The 24,493-nt window shown below is 39.5% G+C and overlaps 1 protein-coding gene across 1 annotated transcript; it reads right to left on the bottom strand.

The window, feature by feature from the left end:
• Positions 1–9,377: 9,377 nt before the first annotated feature.
• Snai2 (snail family transcriptional repressor 2) lies at positions 9,378–13,038 on the bottom strand. Its single transcript, XM_027932915.2, has 3 exons — positions 12,796–13,038; positions 11,488–12,033; positions 9,378–10,585 (listed from the first exon to the last, which is right to left on the bottom strand). Exons 1-3 carry the CDS (start codon positions 12,872–12,874, stop codon positions 10,404–10,406), a joined length of 807 nt encoding a protein of 268 aa, XP_027788716.1. The 5' UTR covers positions 12,875–13,038; the 3' UTR covers positions 9,378–10,403.
• Between the last annotated feature and the right edge of the window lie 11,455 nt (positions 13,039–24,493).

The following is a 24,493-nucleotide window of genomic DNA, read 5'->3' as shown; positions in this document are numbered from 1 at the left end:
TATATATGCATTAACATATTATATTAAAGAATGTTAAGTGTGAAAATAAAACTCATTTGTATTTCAAATAATCCAACAGCAACTTAATTTCTATAAGACAACTAAAAAGGTAGCCCTCTTCTTGATAAAAAAAAAAAAAAATTGAAATTGGAAAAAAAAAAGAGAGAGAGAGTGATGGCCTTTGAAATCAATCTGGACACCTCTGTGGAAAATTACCTGAGCAGTTTCATCCTTGGCATGAGCAGCGGAGGGAGCTGGCGTCCCCGGAGATGCACACACCCAGCTGCAGGTCTAGCCAGCACCCACTGGCAACAGTTCGGATGGATCGGCTGAGATTTTCCTAAATTGTAAAAATCTGAGAGTTACATTTTAGAATAGTCTTTTCTTCTAGTTCTTTTTTTTTATTGCCTTGTTATTGCCTCAGGAAAGCGGTAACACAAAAGATCCTTTTACCTTTTTTTATTTAAAAAGCAGAATCCAAGAGGGACTTGTCTGGCTATGTTCATGGAGAAAAATCTGTAGCTGATCAGTACTCATCCGACCAGTAAAAGCTCCATTACAGCAACAAGTTCATTCATTTCAGCTTATAAATGCAAGAAAGTGATGATGTAAAAATGCTAATAGATAAAACGAAGCTGAGTTCTCACTTCATTTAATTTTATAAAGAAATCATAGTTATGTGAGCTCTGATTTCATTCTATTTCATTAAGTAAAATAGTCTGCTTGTGTAGGGAAAACCCTATCCCATCTCCTCCCAAACCTCCACATTTCATAGTATATCTTTTCAGCTGAATTTCAAACTCTTTTGAAATTCCTGTGCTGTGACCTATTTTATACAGAAATAAAATTGATAAATAATTTAAAATCACTCAAAAAATGTGTTTTTATTTTCTTTTGTCACTTTGAGGGTCACGTGGCTAATACTTCTTTCTGCCAAGTGCCTAGAACAGATTTGATTGGCATACAGTAGACAAGGCAATCAATAACAGTGAGAAAGAGAAAGGATACAAATCACATATAAAACTTGTGATTTACAGTACATTATTAGCTACCACAGTCGTGTCACCAATCTTTGCCCCTGAGCTCCTCCAGCAGAGACTCTGTCGCCCTCAGAGTGTAGTCCTGTTTTATTCAATTTTTCCACTGCTGTGACCAGAAGACCCGATAAGAGCAATTTTAGAGGAGGAAAAGTGTTTTTGGTGCTCATGGTTTCAGAGGTCTTGGTCCATAGTCAGTTAACTCCATTGCTCTGAGCCCAAGGTCAGGCAGAACATTATGGCACACGGGTGTGGAGGATAAAGGTAGCTCAGGATACGGCAATCAGGAAGCAGAAAGGGCAAGAATGTTCTGCTTCTCAGGGACAGAATATATGCCCCAAAGGCATGCCCTCAGTGACCTATATCCACCAGTCACACCCTACCTGCCTACAGTTACCACCCAGCTAATCCCTACCAAGGGATTAATCTACCAACTGGATTATAACTTTCATCATCTGCTCATTTTACCTTTGTACTTTCTTGCATTTTCTCACACATGAGCTTTTGGGGGGACACCACATATCCAAATCATAGCGTCCCTACACCAGCCATCTCAGCCTTACCTGGGAGCATGTTAGAAATGCAAATTCTTAGGCTGACTATGAATCCTCCATGTCACACTCTGGAGGAGGGACCCAGCCATTTATGTCTTTACAAACCCTCTAGTGGATTCTGATGAAGTTTGTATGTCACTTTGACAACGCTATCCATGCACCATTGACTTTAATCCAGCATACCCATTACATCTTGAGTCACCTTACTCCTCTGGAAGTACAATGCAGCTTCCATTCCTCAAATCCCTATAGCTGGAGGTGGGCTAGGGCTCTTTGTTACTGTCTTCAGATCTTGATAATCATCATTCCTGCTACAGACAGAGGAAAAGGGAACCATTAGTCACTCATGCTTCAGCTAGGACCAGTTGTATGTTTCAGACTGATAATCAGAAGAACATCTTTAACTAGTATGTATCATTTATAATTATGTTTAGGATCAAGCCCCACAGCCCAGGCTGGACAAGTACGACAGAAGGTCAAGAACAGATGGTTCTATATGCAGCAATGCTCTTCCCTACTCTGAGATGGGGCCAGCCCTCTTAATACACATCCTGAACAGTGCTCACCAATGGCAAGCAGAGCTGGGATGAATGGAACCTGATAGGTAGCCACAATGCAAAGGAAGTCAACACTAGTTAGAAGTTCTCATGTAGAATCAGATGCTAGGGAGAAGATTGATGTTGCTATATATGGCGTTGATCCCCAAGATTTTAAATTGTTCCTTACACCTTATTTTAGCCAATTCCTGCTGAAGTCCATTCTCATTCAAAGCTTTGCCTCCTTTAGATTTGGTAGGCTTAGACGTGGTGGTCTCCATTTTATTTTGTTTTGACAAACATGGTTTTAAAACCGATTCACTCAATAAAACAAGAGAATACAATGAGATCAGTACCTTGGCAGTAGTATGAAATCTCTTCACCATCAAATATCACTACAAAAATAGAGCAATCCTTTGCAGCACTTGCAAACTCACATGGTGAGAAAATTATTTATTCAATAATATAGTCAGGAAGTAAAATGATACTAAATGTAACTCTTATTATCCCCTCCCCTCCCTCTCTCTTTTTGGTATTGGGGATGTTATGCTAGAATTCGGGACCCGCAAAAGACCACCAGAGACCAAGATGGATGTTAACAGCAAAGAGGTGTTTATTGCAAGCTAGCTCGGTCCTCCGCGCGCACACACAGCAACTGGTGATGCTGAGAGGCCCCGAGCCCAGGGTTTGCAGCAGTTTTATACATTCTTTGGAGAAGGCAGGGACCCCCCCCCACATACATCATAGCATCTCTTAGCAAATCATCCCACACCACGGGAAAATCATAAAACAACTCTAAAACATGATTAGCACATTCACTGGCGGGAACAAGTTGGGTAGGGGTGATTGGTTACTACAAGAGGGGGATTCGTTTGAACTGATTGGTTTAAGCCAAGAGGGGTGTTCATGCTGAACTACATGGTTTCCCAACATGTTATCAGCCACCATAAACTACTGTGAGGGTCATCTGGCATCCCAGGTATTTCCCTGTCTCATGCTGATTGGTGGCTGCTAGGGGGTTGCTATGGGTCCCCACCTAGCCTGACTGAGTCAGGGACACCTGGCTCCACAGATCTCTCCTGTTATTTGTAGATAAACAACTTAGCAGGGTGGGAATATGCCTAGGAGTGCTCTGTGGGTCTTTCCAAGGACAAAGGTCATGTCCCTTCCTTGGACTGGCTTTGTTCTGAGGCAGAGACTGGTTTTTCAGGGATTGAACCAGAGGTTCTTAACCATTGGGCCACATCCTCAGCTTTTTTAATATTTTATTTTGAGACAGAGTCTCACTAAGTTGCAGGGGCTGGCTTTGAACTCATGATCCTCTTGCCTCAGTCTTCTGTGTTGCTGGTATTACAGGTGTCACCACCACACCCAGTTAACTCTATTATTTCACTGTATGATTGTGAATTACAATACATCATTAGCTACCACAGTAGTGTCACCACTCTTTGCCCCTGAGCTCCTCCTGCAGTGACTCTGTCACCCTCAGAATGTAGTCCTGTTTTATTCAATTTTTTTTGGATGCTATTTACTGGATGCTATTCTTTTACTGTATTCTGGTGTAATGAAACAAAAATATTTGAAATAGAAAAGATGCTTGTCACTAATTCAGAGATAATAATTTCCCCTTAAGAATATCTACTTGCAATTTTGCATTGTCATTCATAAATAATAATTAATGAAGTAAGACAGCATGAGTAAAAGAAACCCAAAACTGGAGAAAAAGGATATAATAGCTTTCATTATACCCTAAGCATAATAAAGGCAAACGTTTTTAAAGACAGTAGTGCAAGAAAAGCTTGAATAGCTTCCTCACCTGAGATATTCATGGACATTCCCGTAAGAAGCATGTAAGCTGACATAGTAGAAGTTCACTTTAGCTAGTTGTGGAAACTGTGGGTTCAGCAGCAGCTCATAATTCATGCACTAACCAATACAGTGGACAGAGGCTTCTCTGTAGTGACTCAGCTCGCAGTTCATGTCACTATTATGTCTTTAGGCTTGCTGAGAAATCTCATGTTGAGGCTCCACTGCAGGCTGTTGACCCCAGTCAACTTCCCTGGTGTGAATGGACCAGAAAGAGACAATGTGCATTCCTAGGACCCTCAATAATGGGTGAGTCTTAGGCAAGGCTGGAGATGTGCAAGAAAAATGAGAGTAGAAATGCTACAACCAAAGTGCAGCCTCTCATACTGCTCCACTGTCCCTTGATGTCTTTGGGGTCTCCTTTCAGGATCCCCTTGCACGACTAATTCCAGGGATGCTCAAGTCCCTTATATAAAATGGTGTATTTACATATAACTTAGGCACATTCTCCTGTGTTCTTTTAATCATCTCTAGATAACTTACAACATCTGATACAATGTAAAGCTGGATAAATAGTTGTTATACACTATGGTTTAGGAAATAATGAGAAGAAAAATGTTTGTGCATGTTTAGTACACATGTGGTTTTGTTTTTAATATTTTGGTACACAGTTGGTTGAATCCAGGGACACAGAATACTCTATATAGTTCAGGGATTGTGATGTTGATGAATCTTGGGAGAGGAAAAAAAGGGCAGAAGAGGAGAAAGCTGGCTTTGGTGGGAGTCATGTGGTCATGCCACCCCTGCTCTGCATGTGTGGAGCATAGGCACATTCCACAACCCGCCTGTCTCCTGATATTCTTCAGAAGTCATATTGCTGCATTGGACAGGAACTGGGGTAGGGAAAGCCATGTGAGGCTAGGAGCTGGGGCTCATTAAAGTTTGGCTACTTGTAATGCATTTGAGGATTCATAGCAGGGGCATCACTTGGAACTAGCTAGAAATGCAGACTCTAGGCTGCTCCCAAACACACAAAAAACAAGGTATTATCAATCCACAGAGGAGCCTGCACACGTTGAGATTCAATAGGTACCAGACTGAAGTATGAAGGACAGAGAAGGCTACAGCATGATTAAATACGACTGGAGTTGATTCTCTCTTTTGCTGGCCTTTCTGATAACGTAAATAAAATTTTCATACACAATACAGGAAAACTCTAAACCTCTAACACATCTGGTGACTCAGAGGAAATATAATTACCATTCATTTTATTTGTTAAGAGAAGTTATCACTATCTAACCCAACCAGATTTTTCCTTCTCACTCCTTAGAGTCAACTATTGCCACCTAACTCTGTGGTAGAAAAAATATGTTACAGTGCTTCTTACCTGGGAGGCAGTTGATTCAAACCCCAGAATAAACTGGCGGGGGACATCATCACCTCCTTTCTACCTTACTAGCTTCTGAAAGCAATGAGTGACAGGTCTTTCCCTTTGGCCATTGTCTACGAAAACTACTGAGTGATTATTCAAAGGGCCTCACAACTATGTACAAATTTCCAAAAGAACAGGATGAATGGATTAAACTGACTGTTATAACCAGAGGAGCTTAATTAAATGAATTGGTACAAAATATACAAACACCCCCATCTTTTACTTACAACAGCTTGCCTACTCCCTGCTATAAATACCTCCCCAGGCCTTTGGAGTCTGCGGACATGGATATCCTGCCATTTCCTCTGCTAATCTCTCATTGTTTGGGGGTCTGGCCAAGTGCCACAACGGAAAAGTTGCCATGTTTGTTGATTTTTACATGCATGCTGTCCACAAAGTAATGATTACTTCCTGGAGGGCTGCTGGGCTCACCTTACCGTTAACCATCGATTTATTCTTGTAGTCATAGATGATGCATATTTAGTGCTGAAAATTAAATTTCAGAGGCTCCCCCTCCCTTCATATATATCCAGCTTCGTTAAAGGGACTGTTTTAGCTTTCCCTCTACCTCTGATCAGAAGACAAGAATGATGGGAACTCATGAAGAATTGTTGCTTCCCTGTATATCAGAACAGTTATTCTCAAATTAATTTTGCTCAAAATGTTTCCCATATCTAAACTACAGACAACTCCGAAGATGTGGATTTTATCCAGGAAAGCCTGTATACTTTACAAAAAAAAGATTTTTGCCTCATTATACCCAAGTGTCCAAACTTTTGTGGTGAAAGAAATGGCTGTTTAACTTGGAAGACTTTGCAGTATAAGAAGATAAAAGTGGGGTTAGAGTGTGGGTGTGTGAGGGAGTAACAGTGGCCTTCAGAAGATGAAGTGTTAATGTAGGGAGGATGGAGACCAGCGGCTTTTCATCTCTGCAGAGAACAGACCAGAGGAAATGGGCTCCCAGGCAGGAGCAGAGCTTGGGGGAGTTGTAGGCAGCACGAATCATGGCAGGGAGAACCAAGGCCAGAGCAGGAGGAGCCTGCAAGATTTCGAACAGAACCTGGGAAATGTTCTGAATATTGTTAATGTAGATGGTATAAATTCGGAATTATGACAATCCTTAAAATACACCATTAAAATATTTAATCTTGGGTCACATTATGATTGTCCTTCTCAGCAAAGCTCTGCCTATAATGTACAAATGACTGTGTTAAGCATGGTTCAGGGGAGTCTCTTAGCCCCATGGCAGCATTGAAAGAGCAGAGCCTTTGGAGTCAGAAAACTCTCTAGAGTTTAATTTCAGTTTTGTAACTTGTCCTCTTTGTTTCCTTGCATCCATTATCCATCCTCTCTGACTTTAATATTCTTATTAGTGAAATGCCAACATTATACAAAAGCTGTGACCACTGAAAAATCATGTATTCAGTTTATTTGTGTTTCCCAACACAGTAGCAGGTACATTTTAAAGCATCTAATACTCGTAGTGGGAGCCAATTATGATATATGAGGCTCATTAGTGCAAGGGACTGTTGAGTACTTTATTTGTTATGATAAGATTTCTATTTTACACTTTAGGAACTGATAGAGTGAAGGAGCTTACATAAGGACATAAAGCTAACAAGAGGTGAGATGTGTGTGATTCAACAAGTGCATGTGATGCATTTAGCTACACTCTTCCTGCTAGACTACACTGCTTCATATTATATGAAGCAATCTAAGAATACTCAGAAAGCATATGTCCATGTGTGCTATTGTTAAAATCCATGTTTTAAAAAATTCAGGTTCTCTGTGTGCACTGTGTCTGCCCCTCCCTTCACTTTTTTGGGCATTGAAGTTTCTCATCATTAGGCTCGGACACTTACCAGTGAATATGCTTGGAGGATCTCTTGGAAATTACCTGAACTCTTTGCAATAAAGGAGAATATCTTGAACTTTTTAAAATCTGTGAGATTTTTCATCAATTTCTATTATTTTATCAATTAAGTCATTCAACAAACACTGATATGCTGTGTGGTGATGTCATGAAAATGAAACATATCAACAAAAGATTGGAATATATTAATATGAATGAATGACATAAAGCTTGCATGAAGTGGCAAATTTGGGGAAATATTTCAAAGGAAGTTACACTTGAGTGGGGTCTTTGTATTATAGGAGAGTAGAGCAAGACTGGATAAAAATTTTTAAAATTCTAAAACAATAACTGAGGCATATTTATAGACCATCTGATATACCCTAATCAGATTCATGATAACTTATTGAAACTAAAACAATCTAACTAACAATGAAATCAGAATGGGAAGAACAATGTTGATCTACTTACAAGCATATTACCATTAATTCTCCACTAAAAACTTAAACCAATGAATAGCTTATTATTTTTAGAAAACTTGATTTTTAAATTCGGGAAAGCAAGAAATTTTGCTTGTAGATCTACAAACAAGGAAAAGAAAAAAGGCATAGAGGTGGCACTTGGGATAGCCAATCGGTGTGTTCAAGAATGCTTGACACATTTACATTTTTCCTTTGCAAGATGTTTCTGGCCTGGAAACTTCTAGATGTTTATGGGAATTATTTCTCTACTATATACACTTAGCTCAATTGTATGTGTGTTGGGGGTTGCTAGGTATTGACCCCCAAGGACAGTCTACCACTGGGTTACAGTTTCACTTCTTTTAATTTTTTAACTTGAGACAGGGTCTTGCTAAGTGGGTTAGCTTTGGACTTTGAACTTGAAATCCTCCTGCCTCAGCCTCTTGAATAGCTGAGATTCCCAGAGTGAGCCATCAATGCCCATCTTCATGCTCTTTTTAGTACTTTAGAATGCTCCAGTAGAGATACCAGCCATTTGATTTACAGTCACAAATTGCTGCTCTAAATAATTTTGCCTCAGAAAAATATGTCCTGAGATAGCCAAATTATTAAAATTAGAATATTAAATTTTAAAAAAATTTAGTCAAATACACAACCCTTTTATATGTGATCAAGAAACATAACTGTAACAATAGAATGAATGTGAACATTAAGGGAATAGTGTTAGTATTTGTTATTGATTACTTCTTAACAGCCTGACAATAATATCCTTGAGATATTAGTTCCAGCTTTTGTTTGTATCCCAAGGGCATTAAAAGAGAAATATGATTCTACAAGTTCTAATTATATCAGAAAGAAGTGATTAACAGTGTCAGGAACTATTTTCATAATGAGTTTGGAGTTTAGATTTAAATACTTACATTGGTAGCCATTCCAGTTCCTATTATTATTAGTTTTGCACATTATCAGTACTGTGCATTTAGTCTATATGAGCCGGAATATAAAGTATATAGTTTTCACTTGATCAAGTGCATATTGGGTTTGGGTGGGAGCTTGCTTAACTTGTTCAAATACCATTCAAATAAACTAACTATCTATTACTTAACCCTGATCTCATTAGATATATCACTTATTTTATCTCCCTAAATGTGGGATTTTGTTCCCATGAATTAATTTCCCATGATTTAATTAGTGTAATTTATAGTAAATGTATTTTTCTATGTAGATTTTCTACTTTTTCTTCTGACATTTCATTAAAAAATATTTCTTTTAAAAATATTATACTGTTTCAGTAGTTCATGTGATAATATAAGTGATTATTATCTGTTGTTATAGATTCAACATAATAATCTGAGTTAAATAAAAGTATTTTTGACTACTAATAACATGACCATTTTTTAGTGCCTCAGAAAGTATGAATTTTTGTTAAAGGGATATGCTATCAAACTACCACCACAATGTATTTTTTGAATGTGACAGTATTATCTTGCTAAATTAAAAAAATAAGGATGCAGTTTATTACAATCTAAAACATAAATTAATGCTGGATATGTATGTATGCTACTTACTTTATCTCTTACTAACACAAAAATAATTATTTGTATAATCATTTGGCACTAATCAAAAAGCAAACAAAATCTCTGAGAATATTATACAAGCAATAAATTTTAAATCAAAAAGTTTATTGTAAAAAAGGACCTTGAAAATTATTTTTTTAAAAAAAGAAACATCGATTTCACAATTCTTCAGGTTGTATATAGGCATAGCTATAGACAACATCTCACTTTCATACAAAACTCATTCAATCATATAAAAATAAACACAAATTTACATTGACTTGTCAACTATACAGTTAATTAAAAAAGGCACTTGGAAGGGGTGTTGTATTATTGCATCTGTCGTATGCATTTAAAATAGTTTCAGTTCATTACTGAATTTCTAAGAATCTTCTCTTGCACTTATTCCCATTTTACTTAGTTTCAGAAAAATCATTAAAATTCTTTTAAAAATTAATATTTGGAGCATGTACCAGGAATGTTCAAAGCTAGTCTTTCCCTCCTTTCCCAAGGCACATGTGGCCAAAACAACAAAACAAAAATACTTTTAATACATTCTCTTGTGTTTTGTTCTTGTTCTTATTTTTTTCTCTTTCTTAAAATTACAGTTTAAAGCATTACAGATAATCAAAAATAAAAAATAAAAATAAAAAGGCTTTAGTTCAATGATGGCAACCAGACATCAGACATGTAATGAAGTAAACTTAGAATACTTTATAAGGCACCTGAGATAGCGTCTGGCAGATCGTCTCCCTATAGGAAATTCTATTACAAACTATTACAAAGCAATACTGTTCCTTTCAGTTGAAATGATTTGGCAGCAATGTAAATCTTTGCATTCTTTCTTAGTAAGAAAAGATGCAATGTGCTTTGTGCTTCATCTTTGAAGAGAAAGTTCCTCATCTTTTATCTTCCCAATCTAGCTGTCAGTAAATATATAGTAATTTTAAACTTCACATGGAAAGGATTAACTTTAAACACATGGATTCCATGCTCTTGCAGCTTTTAATGTGTGTGTGTCTGTGTGTGTGCACGCACGTGTGCACGTGTGTGTCTATACATATTATTTGGTTGGTAAGCACAAGAGAAAATGCCTTTGGACTTTTACTTGTCATTTGGCGTCGGAGTGAAGAAATGCATTCTGTTCGAGTAAACATTGATTGCGTCACTCAGTGTGCTACACAGCAGCCAGATTCCTCATGTTTGTGCAGAAGAGACATTCTGGAGAAGGTTTTGGAGCAGTTTTTGCACTGGTATTTCTTTACATCAGAATGGGTCTGCAGATGAGCCCTCAGGTTGGACCTGTCTGCAAATGCTCTGTTGCAGTGAGGGCAAGAAAAAGGCTTCTCCCCTGGGGGGTGAGGGTAGAGGATAAAAAAAAAAAAAAAAAAAAAAGACAGTGTTTTTAGAGGAAACATAAAGTCAAATAATGTTAATGAATATCAATCACATTTTGCCAAAGGAATGAGAAGTAGCAAAACCTGATTAAATTCCCCATAATAGATACTTATGTTAATATCTGGGCTTTTAAGATAAAATGTGTATGAAAAATCATAGCCAGAGTAGTATTAATGCTGCCAGTCATGCAGAAATAATTCACGAAGTACTAGGGCTTTCACTTATTAAAGCTTTCTGCTTCAGCAGGTGCAGTTAATGCTGAATGCTTCACAACATTTCCCAATATTTCCCCTTTTCCCTCTTTCTGTATTATGACTAAGGCAATATAAATGCCTTAACTCCCTGCAGGATGATTTTGTACTAAGAATAAAAAAAATCAGCAGAAAATGAAACAAAAGACACAAATCAAATTCAGTTCCAACTATCCAACTCACTAAGTGATGATAGCTTTCACAGCCAGAATGTAATAAACAGAAAACTGTAAGAAAACCCTCCAGCTATTTGCCAAATCAATTGATTAGGATAGCAACGTTTGTATTTGCTGATTACTGGGGGCAGTTTCACAGAACACACATTCAAATATATCTTTTCTGATTTTCTAACTGATCTTTGAGACCAAACCTCCTGCACCTACTTTCCAAAGTCTAAATGCTGTTTGCAGTCTCTGGAGCAGAGGTTGTTAGCAAGAAGTGGAACACCTGGTGCTCTCATAAGTTTTTTGAGTAGTCAGGAAGTACCTATCAATGATCAACCATCTTGAAAAGCACTGTCACTACTCCATGCAAATCCAACAGCCCAGCCCAGAGTGTCCTTCTATCAGAAAGCCACATTCCTGTCTACGTTTTTTTCTCTTACCAGTGTGAGTTCTAATGTGTCCTTGAAGCAACCAGGGTCTGGAAAACGCCTTGCCACAGATCTTGCAGACACAAGGTAATGTGTGGGTCCGAATGTGCATCTTAAGGGCGCCCAGGCTCACATATTCCTTGTCACAGTATTTACAGCTGAAAGATTTCCTAGACTGGGCATCGCAGTGCAGCTGCTTATGTTTGGCCAGCCCAGAAAAAGTTGAATAGGTCTTATTGCATAAATTGCACTGAAACTTTTCAGCTTCAATGGCATGGGGATCTGAAAGCTTGGATTGTAGTCTTTCCTCTTCATCACTAATGGGGCTTTCTGAGCCACTGTGGTCCTTAGATGAGGTGTCTGATGGAGGAGGGGGACTCATTCGCCCCAAGGATGAGGGGTATCCAGAAAGAGGAGAGAGGCCATTGGGCAGTGGGGAGTGGAATGGAGCTGTCGTAGTCCACACGGTAATGGGGCTGTATGCTCCCGAGCTGAGGATCTCTGGTTTTGGGATGACGGGCATGGGGTAACTCTCATAGAGATATGGGGAAATGATCACTGGGGGAAAGAAAAGGAAAGAAGATTAAGGTAAAAATAACTAAAGAAAAAAATATATATACACCAGGAAAATATTTGACAACCCCCACGAGACTTTATAATGAAAACAGACTGACTTAGAAGCACAGATATATTGGTAAAATTTTGCATGTGCACCACGGCATCCGTGTAGCGATTGTACTTAAGGCACACATAGTCTGACAGCTGGCCTGAGCTATCCCATGCTCTGTCTTGAGGGAGTGCAGTCAGCCAGTGCCTTCACTCTGTCCACCAAGGAAGAAGAATCTAAGTATTTTTAAACATACGGAAAAGTTGCTTTTCATTCCATGCAACGACCACTTACATCTTACCAGCCTAGCTACAGAGATATGAATAAACCAAGCTGCCTCCCAAAGGAACGGAACTTATTACAGGAAAAAAGCAAAGAATTCAACATTTAGGTTTTATGTTCATCTTCCACATATTCATTACGTGTGCGTATACAAGCTTTAGAAAAATGAAGCTGCAAGAGCCGAAGGGAGGTTGTGTTTTTTTTTTCCCCCTTGTCAGTTAAAAGTTCCAAAAAGTTTTGAATTAAAACTTACCCTAAATGATCAAAAGAATAAAAATGCTCTTTTAGGGCGATGCTAAAAAGGGAAACGGCTCAGCCTTTTTTGCTCTTTTTGTAATAGCCTTTGAAGAGTAACACGTTTATATTTTTACAAATTCATAGATATACAGTTACAGAGAGACTTTTTTTCATTTTCTTTCTTTCTTTTTTACCTGTGTGTGTGTCCAGTTCGCTGTAGTTTGGCTTTTTGGAGGCGTTGAAATGCTTCTTGACCAGGAAGGAGCGCGGCATCTTGCGGGCTGGTCTTGGAGGCGCCCCGGCGCGGATAACGGTCCGGCGGGAGGACGCGGCGGGCTGTCCCTACAGCATCGCGGCCGGTGGGGCTCCGCAAAGGGCCGAGCTCAGGTGCGGCCAGGCGACGGGCCGGCGCCTCTGAAGTCACCCGGCTGCTTGACGAACTGAGCCCGTTTTGGCTGGGAGGGGTTTTTTTTTTTTTTTTTTCTTCTCCCCCTCTCTCTCTTTTGCAAGAAGGATCCAATCACAGCGGAGAGGTTCAGATTTCAACTCCTCCCCCTGGGACAGCTGTGAACAGAGGAAGAATCTGTTGTCAGACTAAATTATTCTGGTTCAAAATGGACTGTTTTTCTGGATCTCAATGAAGATGGGGGGAAAAAGTGTTTTAGGTATTTTTCGAAAGAGGAAAAAAATTTCATGGCTTCATCTCTGCCAGTTACTCGTGCTCTCCGAGACCTAGAAGGGTTGAAGGAGCTGCGATTTCTGCCTAAAACCGGCCTGGCCTCCAGATGTGGGGGGGGTACCGCGTCTGCAAAGGGACTGCGGGTCGGCCAGAGGAAGGAAAGGCCGTCCTCCCAGATACCGGGTCGGCCTCTAGTGTCCGTGAGAGCCTATATTTGGAAGTGGCATTCGGACGTTTTATTTGCACGCGGACCAAATAATGAACTCTTGGATTTTTTTTTTTTTTTTTTTTTGGGGGGGGGGAGGTAGGGGAGTGAAGACAGAAAGCGTCCCTGAGCTAGGAGGGCGCTCCTGCAGCCGCGCTGCCCAGGCCTGGAACAGTCCCCGCGGGCGCTCTAGTGCTCAGGACCTACTTGGTGTCCCCCAAGGCTCTGGCAAAGCCCGAGGGCGCTTCCTTAGGGAAACTGAGTAATCTTGTCACCCTATTAGCTACGGTGGCTTGAAAGAAATGCCTTGTAGCCCATCAAAGACCTGCTTATCCGAGGAACTGGAAAACTGCAAAAAGATAAAAAGGAAGGCTGGCAGAGAGGGGAACAATAGGGAAGCTGTCATCAGGAATCCTGGCCAGTTCTCTCACGACCCCCTTTGACAAGAGTTCTTATCTTTTCATGTATCACGATGTATTTTCATGAAATAAAAAAAAACAAACCATGTATGAGTCTTTGAGGTGATTATTTCTTTAAAATATTGATCTGGTTTTAATTGGTGCTGTTTTTTTTTTTCCAGCGTAAAAAAGTCATCAAAATCCCTCTCACTGTCTGCCAATTTCCTGCCGTGCCTTTAAAATAAAATAAAAAATAAATTAAAGGATACCCTTTTTGAGTACTTTTTGGTTAAAGTTAAAGAAACTAGTCTAGTAACCAGCCAAACACTTTCATTTTTGTGTATAGTTTTAAATCTAAAAATAATTCTAAAGGGCGACCTTTTAAAAATAAAATTCTACATTTTTTAAGCATCTCTCTTTCACACTTTCCACCCTACCTCTTGCTCCAAGAAAAAAAAGGAGAGAAGAAATTTGCATGAAGACCACCCTACTCTTGTTTCTAACAGGTGCTGGAAGGAAAAAAAAAAGTGAAAAAGAAAATAACAGTGGTGATGTCAAGACTTGTAAAAGAAAAGTGCATTGTCAGACGCATAACTTCTTAATCTTGGGGATGAGAAAACAAGTATGTGCCAGAGGAGGGGGGATGGGGGGGGGGGAGTCACAGGCTTCCTGAGCTCATTTCAAGGATTCCTCTTTTTCCTTCCAGCCGTCACTTATTGAAATGTCAAACACAGAACCAAATTTAGATGAATCCTTATGGTAAGGGAACATATCTGTAGGAGACAGGAAAATATGAATACACATTAAAATTCACCACCAACTATAACCTGGAATATCAATCAGAGCCAGGATTCCAAGCTTGTACTTTATTTGTGAGGGTTTGTTCAGATTTGAGCACCAGATTTATTGAAACAAGAGTCCTGATCCTTTCCACCCCATTTTCTACAGAACACACATTTCATTAGAGATCAAATGTAGTTAAGAAAACACAAATCATCATGGCCATTTATTCCCCACTTTCACTCCATACAGCCTATCCACAACAGGGAAGGGTATTAGAGAATGTTTTTGGTATTTTTCTGGTAGTTATAACACACATGATATTCTGCTAAAATGTGTATATTTACCATCCGTTAAAAAAAGGTTAGCAGTAATTCACTATGCCTGGGGAAAATACAAAACAAACTTGAATTTGAATCATAGAGACATAATCCAGCTGAACCTCTTCCATATGTAGCTAGGGTAGGGGGGGTCGCACCCCACAAAACAGAGTCAGAATGTGTTGCCCCACCTACTGCAATGAGCGGAGGGTGCTCAGGATTGTGGTTGAGACATACCATTACACAGATCCGCGTGCTAGCTCGTCAGACCTATACCTGTGTGAGGTCTGGTCCGCTGTCAGAGCAGGGAGAGTCTGCGCGTTGATAGTGTGAGTCACACTAAACAGGTGCTCTGCTCAGACACAGCAGAGGGCACTTGGCGCCTGAATGATGTGTTAAAAAACGCAAGAAGGGAAGTCAAGGGCACACCCAAAGGCCAGCTGTGCAGACTCTGCTAAGACAAGACAAGGGAGGTCTCCTTTCCTGCCAGCCAGAATGCTCACATGGACAAGCTGGCCTTGGTCAATGAGTAAAAGAGTCTCTCTGGCTCAGGGGCAGAAATCAGTCCAGGCAGACACTGGGTATTAAATGCTTCATTTTAAAACCTAATAAAAGGCAATCAAATGGTGGAGGGAAAAATGAATAAAATAACTCAAGTTAGGTTTTGCTATTGCTGGGAGTCTGTCCTGGGCTGGTGAGAAACTGATGTTACATAACTAGGCAGATTGGAGAAGTTAATTATAAAAGATGAGATATTTGTTCTGAGAACTACAACCCAGCCAGGGTGAAGCTGGGGAGCATTGACCCTGCCTTAGGGCTCTACACGGTTTAGTGTGGAGCAGTATGAAGAAATGAGGAACTCCAGTGGCCTTTTCTATGCGGGCTTACAAAACACTCCTTCAGCCGCACTGGATGGTACTTTCCTATCTGTGTCTTCAATGGGATTAATTCTTTGTGTTGCATGGGTTCGTAAAGGCTCATGCCATCTAATTCCTTAATTGCTATGTGCCTTGATAAGTCTCTGACTTGACCTGACAGCCTCTCATTTCCAGTGTTTTCTGAAGAAGATGACCAGGATAAGTTGAGGAAAACTTTGAAAGTTAAAATTTTTGGAACATTCTCCACAGTCTCCCTGGACCCATGGACTCAGTCTTCTTCACAAAGACATCTTCTTGCCCTGCATAATAAGAAAATACATTAGATTCATGAGGTTTGGGGATGCACATTGTATTAACTTCCATGGGAATTTGTGCACATTTAGGTATTCAGGTGTTTAAAAAGAAGAGGGGATACTGACTACCACATGTAGGAAATGGCATCAATCTAGCACTGGAAGAAGATACTACAGCTCTGAAGAGGCAGAAAATTCTACTGTGTCTCCCCAGATGAATAGTCTTTTGAGTTTCACTTTCTGGTATGATCACCCTTGGCAGGTTGTAGGGTCAGGTTAGGTCTCTTGAATGACATGAAGTTAAAAAATGCCATTAATGTTATTGTGATCTCTGAATATTATAATGTATTAAATTTAAAAAATATTTAAATAGGAACACATGTTAATTATAGTAACTGAAGTTTGAATAACAAAGATGTGAGACTAGTTTTGGTTTGTACATGAATGCATCTGTATATATACACAGATATATATATTTGAATTTCCTAATTCACAATTTAAATCATTTTCAGAACAAAGTAAACCATTCCCTAAGAGCATAGAAATAGATGTCTCCTTTTAGTGCCTGGGCTTCTTTATCTGTACATTATGTTTAATGGGCATCTTTAATTTTCTTCAGAATGATTGAAGTTCAAGTATTTCCCAATATAAAAGGGAAATATATTGGAGTAAGCATAGGATTGTACTGGTATATTGTGAGTAAGGAGAGTGCAAGGGTGTGAATGGAACTCACTTACACACTCAACATACATAGCATATCTATTCAATGATGCCCTATATGAACGTGTGTGTGTACTTTTCTAAATTAAGGTTAGCAACAATAGTAACAAAAAAATGATGTCAGAGTGCCCCCCTGCTATTTAGGAGTCCCCATTATTTCCTGTGTATTCTCATAGCCACCGTCACCAGGCTAATAGCACTGGCCTTGTGTGTCTTTCTGAAGATGGCTCTAATTTTTTTAGCTCAATTAGTGCCATCCCATATGATCATCAAAGTTTTGAGGCCATTTCAAACAGAAAGCCTTGTTTACCCTGAGAACAGCATTTTAATGAGATCTATTTTCTGCCAAATCACTTGTATTTGGAATCTTATTGCTAGTTGTGTTTTTATAATCTCATTTCCCTTTGGGTGGATTTAATATGGTTAGTGCATCATGCACAGTAAAAGATATTCATCTCTTAAGTGTTCTTGTTGTACCTTATGGAAAGTGGTGATGATCTTATCTGCAAAATGAGCAAGAAAGACTGGAAAATGTTGAATGTATTTGTATTTTATACATCCTCTCAGGGATATGTGGTGGCGAAGAGACCCCTATTGGTCAATTTTGGAGTACCCGTGGCCTTCTTTTCTTTTCCGTAACTTTTTAACAAGGCCTGCCACCTAGTGGAAAATGGACTGATTTGCTTATACTAAGTGACCTGATATTTTGCAATTGTTTCATTCAGATGAACATTGTTTTTTAAAAAATGTATTAAAATACATAAATTTATAAAAACACATAAATAAAATTCACAAAAAATGATTTTTAAGCAAATTCATTTCATTTATAATTAAAAATAAAGTGTTTGTAGAAATATATATGACATTTATAGAACAAATTCTGTTCACTTTATAAAACAGGCAAGTATGATGTTCATCAGTCTGAGCAGCCACGGAGAATGAAGTAGGCAAAAACATTTAGAATTTTACCAAGAACTAAACAAGCCACATGACTTAATCCCTGTATTCCCATAATGATCTATGAGTTAAACTTATATTAAAGACAGGGAACCAAGCCTGAGTGGAGTTCTTCTGGGACATTCAGAATGAAAGCCAGGATGGAGTTAGGATTTCTACTCTGCTTGATTCCAACGCTTATGAACTTGACCTGAAGGCTCTGTTACACCACTCTAATCTGCTAAGGTTGCTGAAGGACATTTAGTGTTCATCAGTTCAAGGAATTATGGTTAATGACAAGGACAACCACTCTTGAATGACTAATATGAGCTGGCCATTATGCCGAGCAGTTCACATGCATTATTTTAATGAATCCCTCAAAAAATTGTTAGTCTTGAAAAGCAGATGTTATCCTTATTTACAGAAGACAGGAAAATACAGACAAATTAATAGTCCTGGTCTAATAACATTGTTAGTGAAGGATGGATGGATTTGAATCTGGATCCATTTAATTTCAAATCCTATGGATTTCACTACTCTGTTATAACCATATTAACGTCATGAGGGTGACTTCTATAAAGCATGAACTGTTTGAGAATTTGCCTTCCTACTCCTTTATCCCTGTCAGAGAATATTTACATATGGAGATTCTAATCTGTCATCGCTACTCATCATTATCTCTGTTCTGTGACTCCTCTTTTCTTCAGTAACCAGAGTCATGGTTGTTTGATTTCAGATGAATGCCACTTGCCTTCAGGTTTGGGGAGTGACTTCTTAAAGACACTTGAAATGGAACCCTGAGTGCTTAACTAGGTAGTCGCCATTGTCTTTTGGTCTGCCAAAAAAGGAGCAGATCATTCATTCTTATTCTGTAAGTCTCATATGGCGTTGCGATAGGAGCGGTAATCTTTGTTACCTTAGTCATTAATGGCATTATGTGGGGAAAAAATAAACCCAAGAAGAATCATTTTTTTTCCAAATAAAATGGAAGAGTTTTATCCACCTGAACCTTTCTCTAAGCGTTTCCACTCTGTGACCAACATACCCTAGAAGAATAACTTAGAGGAGGAAATGTTTATTTTGGCTTATGACCCTAGAGGTTTATTCTATGGTTGGCCAGTTCTATCGCTTTGGGTCAGAGGTGAGGTGGAGCCTTGCGGCCGAAGGGTGTGGCAGAGGAGTGCTGGCAGAGAGACAAAGGGGAAGGAGCCACAGCAAGGATGAATCCTTCCAGGGCTTACTCCCAGGGACCCACCTTCTCCAGTCATGTCATGCCCCACCTGCCCACAGTTACCACCCTGTTAGTCCACGCAAACTAAGATGGACAGATTAGATGACAGCTCTCACAATCCCATCATCTTACCTTCAATCATGCCTGCCTTAATATAGCAGCTTCTGTGGGACCCCTTGTATCCAAGCCACCACACTCTCCTATGTGTGGGAGTGAGCATGCATGTGTGTTTGTGCCTGTGTGTGTTTTGTGTGCCTTCCCAGCATAAGCCTTTGTTTGTTCACATGAGTGGACATATTTGGTAAGCTTGTTCAATAGGTTGGTCTGCATTCTTCTTTACAAAAAGGACCCGAAGCACATTCTGAGGAAGAGCATACTCAGAAATAATGACCACTACCAAACCTGACCCTGCAAGAAACCCTTAGCTGCGGGAAAGGAGTGTTGATTCTAAGTACAGCACAGCTCTTAGCACTACATGTGCCTTTTGGCTGAGCACCCCCAAAATGCTGTGGAGATTCTGGAAAGTAGTCCTGTTAGTAAAAGTCAATTGTGGCTTTCCCGAAGTGCTGTTAGGCAGTAGGGGCTAGACCATGTTTCTCTCGGAACTTCTGAAGCATGAAGAGTAGATTTTCAGAGTCTTTCCAACATTTTACCAGGGAACATTCCAACTCCACAGGTAGAATGATTTATTTTTCCTCAGAGTATTTCTGGCCTGCATTTAAAAAGGACCCAACTAACCTCTAAGCCAGAATGACACTAGGAAAGAAATATTATACACAATTGTTCCTTTCGAACATCAATACCCTGTCCTTGTATGTAAACCTTTGGCTGTCACTAAGGAACATGCCGTCATGGCCCCAATGGCTAGGTGAGCTGATGATGTTTCATTTCACCTGGTAGCAGAAGAGTATGAAAGCCTGACATGGAAGTTGTTGTTAACGCAACTCTTGCCAGAATTCAGAGTGATTGGCTGACTGCAGAAGAGATTGACTGGTCCCTTTGTCATCCGAGCCTTGCCTTCTTCCTGCTCCAGCACAGACACACGAACCCAAACTCTATTGGGAGAATGGAATTCATTATTGCACTGTCCCAGACAAGACTGGAGACTCTTAAAAATCCTTTGAGAGCAATTATGCATGAGAGTTAAGGATATGAGAACAATCCTGATCCTTCCGGCTTTCTTGAGTCTGTGGAATTATATTGATGAGAAGTCAATGATGATCTAGAGCCAGCCATTTCACTTCGGAAAACTGCAGATGGAATCGGAGCCTTAAGAGGAAAGTGAAATGGAATGAAACTATAGGACACCAGAGCAAGTGGGGACCTCAACAGTCTGGTGCAACACTTTCCTTATTTTATTTTTTACTTTTTTGGCCTATGGGGGAGGGGGCTGGGCAACAAGAGATTACTTAAAGGTGGGAATCTTCTTGGTATTGCAGATGGGCATCCGAAATGTGCTGGTTGCTAGTAGAAGACTCCAGCAGGTAGCCCTCATGGTGACTGCAGCAAGTCACCCTTGATTTGAAAGTGTGATTTGTCTGCTTCTGTAAACTGTTCCTGAAGGTTGTTACTGGATCTCTATTTTGATATCTATTTCAAAACTCACATGTGACTCAGTACTGTGGCCTGCTCCACCTGGTGTAATGGCAAGGTTTAATGCCGAGGGAGTTTATTTTTCTCAGGGCATCCATCCTGTTTATTCCATCTTGGCTTTCACTCTTACACTTCACACCTGGGCAGAATCACATTGGGAGAGAAGTCAGTGCACTACTCGAAGACTGAGGAAAATGAGATGTGACTTCTCGCTCGTAGGGAAAAAAAATAACAAAAGATACAAGATATCTTGGCTTTAGTAATTTTAGAGCAAATGCAAAGGATGACTTTAACCCTACAATTCCGAGTGACACATCCTGTTATCTTACCATAGAAAGCACAAATGTGTGCACCTTGGTCTCCCCGATTCCTAGTTTGGGGTTTTTATCTTATGGTGACCTCAAGAGTGAATTCCCCTTGGCTAGAAGCTATGGTTGAGGGAGATTTTAAAGTAGCTTAGTTGATCCCATGAGTATACCTTGAATTCTCAATCCCAAATACATGCATACCATAGTGTTCCCAAAGTTCAGCTGCAAGTTCTTTAGTGCTTGACAGCGACTCCAAAGCCACCGGATAAACCCAAGCCCTCTTGGGAACTGTGAGCTTTCCAAGTACCATGGTTTGGATTTGTAATGTCCTTCAAAGGCCCATTTGTTAAAGACATAGTCCTCAGCTTGGTACTGTTGGGAAGTGTTGGGCCTTTAAGGTGAGGCCCTACTGGGAAGTTCTAGGGTTTTGGAAGCATAATTTTTTAGGGGATTGTAAAATACCAGTCTCTTTCTCTTTCTCTGTCTCTACTTCTCAGTTACCATAGTGGCCACTACCCCCACCCCATGATGTGCTGTCTTGCTACAGACTCCAAAGCCAAGTGCCAACTGACTATGGACTGAAACCTCAAAAAATGTAGGCCAAAATAACTTTTTTTTAAAATAAGCTGATTATTTCAGGTACTTGCTACAGTGGTGGGAATCTGTCATATACTGTGGGCCTAGCCTCCTAATCTTTTCTTTGACTACAGTACCCTTCCCATCCAGGTGTATTCTACAGAGACTAGGGATACCATGCACAGACACAAGATAACAATGATGACTCCACATACAATAAAAATTTCTTTCATTTCTGAAGGTGATAATACACATGTATCAAGTTATAATACAGGAAAATAAAAAGGCATTCTTTAATATATTCAGTCACATAAGCTATGACTTGGTCACCTCTGCATATGGAGGACTCAAATTACAGAGCCACCTTGTATGCATCATTTCCATGGCATGCACCAAAGTGGAATTCATGGGCATCAGAATAGACTGTATGCTGGAGCAAAGTCTCCCATGAGCCCTAGGGAAGATACTGATTTGACACAATGACATTGAAAGCCAAGAGTGTTCCGCATGAAGTGTGCCAGTGAGGATAAGAGGATTAACCTCCAAGATGGGTGTGCCCATTAATGAAAGGCTGCCAGAACACAGAGAGAGCCCTGCCCTGGCTCTTTTCAGTGTATCTAACTCGAAAGGGAACTGAACCCCTACAGATCCTGCTCTCAGATGGAAAGGAGATTGAACCTCTGTAGAATGTCATAGGTAAATCACATTTACTACCCAGTTGACTGGGGAGAACCAGTTTGGAAAATTTGGAAGCTGCTCATCTGTATTGTGTAACTTTCTTTTGAGAATAAGAGTTTTTGTTTGTTGTATTTGGAGAAGACATGTGGGATGTTTCTACTAGTAGTGAGTCAATGGAATCCAAAGTGAATTAAAAAAAAATAAACTAGGAATAAAGTGACATGTTCTTCATCACCATCAGAGTGTTCTCATAAGAACACTTAAATTAGTATGTTTTTAAGAGATGTCACCAGATATGCCTGTGATCCAATCAGGTAGATGAGACATGCGAATAAAGTACTAGCACAATAAAGACAGACTTGATTTTTTACTTGGAAAGGACAATTAAAATTATTTATTCCTAATCCTTTGTTTTACATGCAAGTTCTATTTTCTTAAGTTGTAGCAATTTGAAGATTTAAGAAAAAACTCTAAAATAAAGATAGTTGAAGAATTATCTTTGTCCCACAGCTTTGTAGAGAGATCTTCCTTACCCAGGGTCCACCTAACTCCTGCCTGGTATGGAGTAAGAGGGAGCCTCACACTTATTTATCTTGGGGGCATTGTTAAAGTCTTTTTTCTCCTTTCCTGGCTCAACACCAGATCTTTGCTAGCCTTTAGAACTACTGAAGTGCTAGTGTAAGTTGTCAAAGCCAATGCATGACTTTCACAGCATTCCTGAAGGGAGAACTCCCTGTATTTTTTTCTCCTGTCTGTGCCAGACTTACCTTGCTTAGTCTGAAGAGCCTGTACTTCTGTGGGCTCCAACCCTCACACCCAGACTCATTCTCTTCTCTTCTATGCAGATCACGGAGCACAGCAGACACGTGGCCTCAATGTCTCCCCCACACAGACTTTTGCTGTTTATTCACACTTTAGTTTAGATCTCGTAGGATATAGGAATGAAGAGGCTTGTTCAAAGGACAGTTTGAGTGACAGATGCTGAGCTCAGTGCAAAATAACCTTTCTTCTGTCATTGAAGCAATTGCCTTTTTTTTTTAATGTGCCTTTTGATTATTTTCCTTAAAGGCTTCCTGGACTTTTATTCACTTAGGTACATAATAAGTGATCTCTCTCCTGCTCTGCGGTTGAATGCCAGGATTAACAGAATCTAAGTTCGTGAATTGGAAATTTTGTTAAATACTAGATTAAGAAATTAAGAATAAGGGAGATAAAATGGCTTGTTCAAAATCTTCTAGGTTATTGGTGGCAAAGTAGCACCTGGGAGTGTAGGCCTTCACTCAGTCACATAGCCAAAGCATCATCACAAATGCTTCTGTTAACCCTAGAGTTCTCTGATTCATGTAGCTTCAGAGCTACTGATTGATTCTCCCCTCATTTGATCAGTACTAGACATTCTAAATGATGTTGTGATTACCCACTTATCCATGTGTAATAATGTAAAGGGTACAGCTCAGAGTTTCTCCTTACCAGAGACATTGCATGGTTTTTTATATAAATTCTAAAAGAGGGGAAGAGTTTTGATGGCAAACAATAAAGGACTACAAATAGGGGCAAAGGTGGATGGTAGATTCAGTTTTAGGTGAAAGGAGTTCCTCAAGTGGCAAAGATTCCAGGTGTTTCCTGTCTATCTATCCATCTACCCATTACATATCCTCAGAAGTGTGCCTGTGTGCAAACACACAGTTATTCTTTTTTGAATAAACACGGAGTGCTTAGCTTAAGCCAAAAATTGTAATTGTAGTAACTGTAAATCTCATAACTCTTTATAGAAGGAACAGCTTATTTTACTATTGATAATGCTAAGATATAAAATTCATATACATGGTGGTTGTTCTAACTATAAATTTACTGTTTTTTTTCTAACCAGATCTCAGTAGAACAACCAGTTTTCTACCTCCAATTATTCATAAATCATACAATTAGTAACCCCTTACGCAAACTGGGGAAATTGCATTTGGCTAGGGATATAGTAAAGAATAACATGACATAGTCCAAGTTCCTGTCACATTATACAGCTTTAGAGATCTCTAAGGATGTCAGACTTTGAGTTTCTGTAAGTCTGGATTTGGATAATGACTGGTATTACTAATTCACTGACCTTGGGTTAATTATTGGATTCCCATGAACTCACTGGCAAAATGGGAATATTGATAACTGTCTTTCAGAATAGTTGTAAGGACTTGAGATGAGGCACATAAAGTTATGCATATAGTGCCCAGTACGTCACAGTAATAAAAAGCACTATGCTTTATCAAGTACTTACTATATGCTGGATATTGTGTTAGGAAACTAAG

Source organism: Marmota flaviventris, chromosome 15 (genome assembly GCF_047511675.1).
Source record: "Marmota flaviventris isolate mMarFla1 chromosome 15, mMarFla1.hap1, whole genome shotgun sequence".
Taxonomy (NCBI): domain Eukaryota; kingdom Metazoa; phylum Chordata; class Mammalia; order Rodentia; family Sciuridae; genus Marmota; species Marmota flaviventris.
The sequence above is the reverse complement of the archived record's forward strand: the minus strand, read 5'-3'. Positions and strand labels throughout refer to the sequence as shown.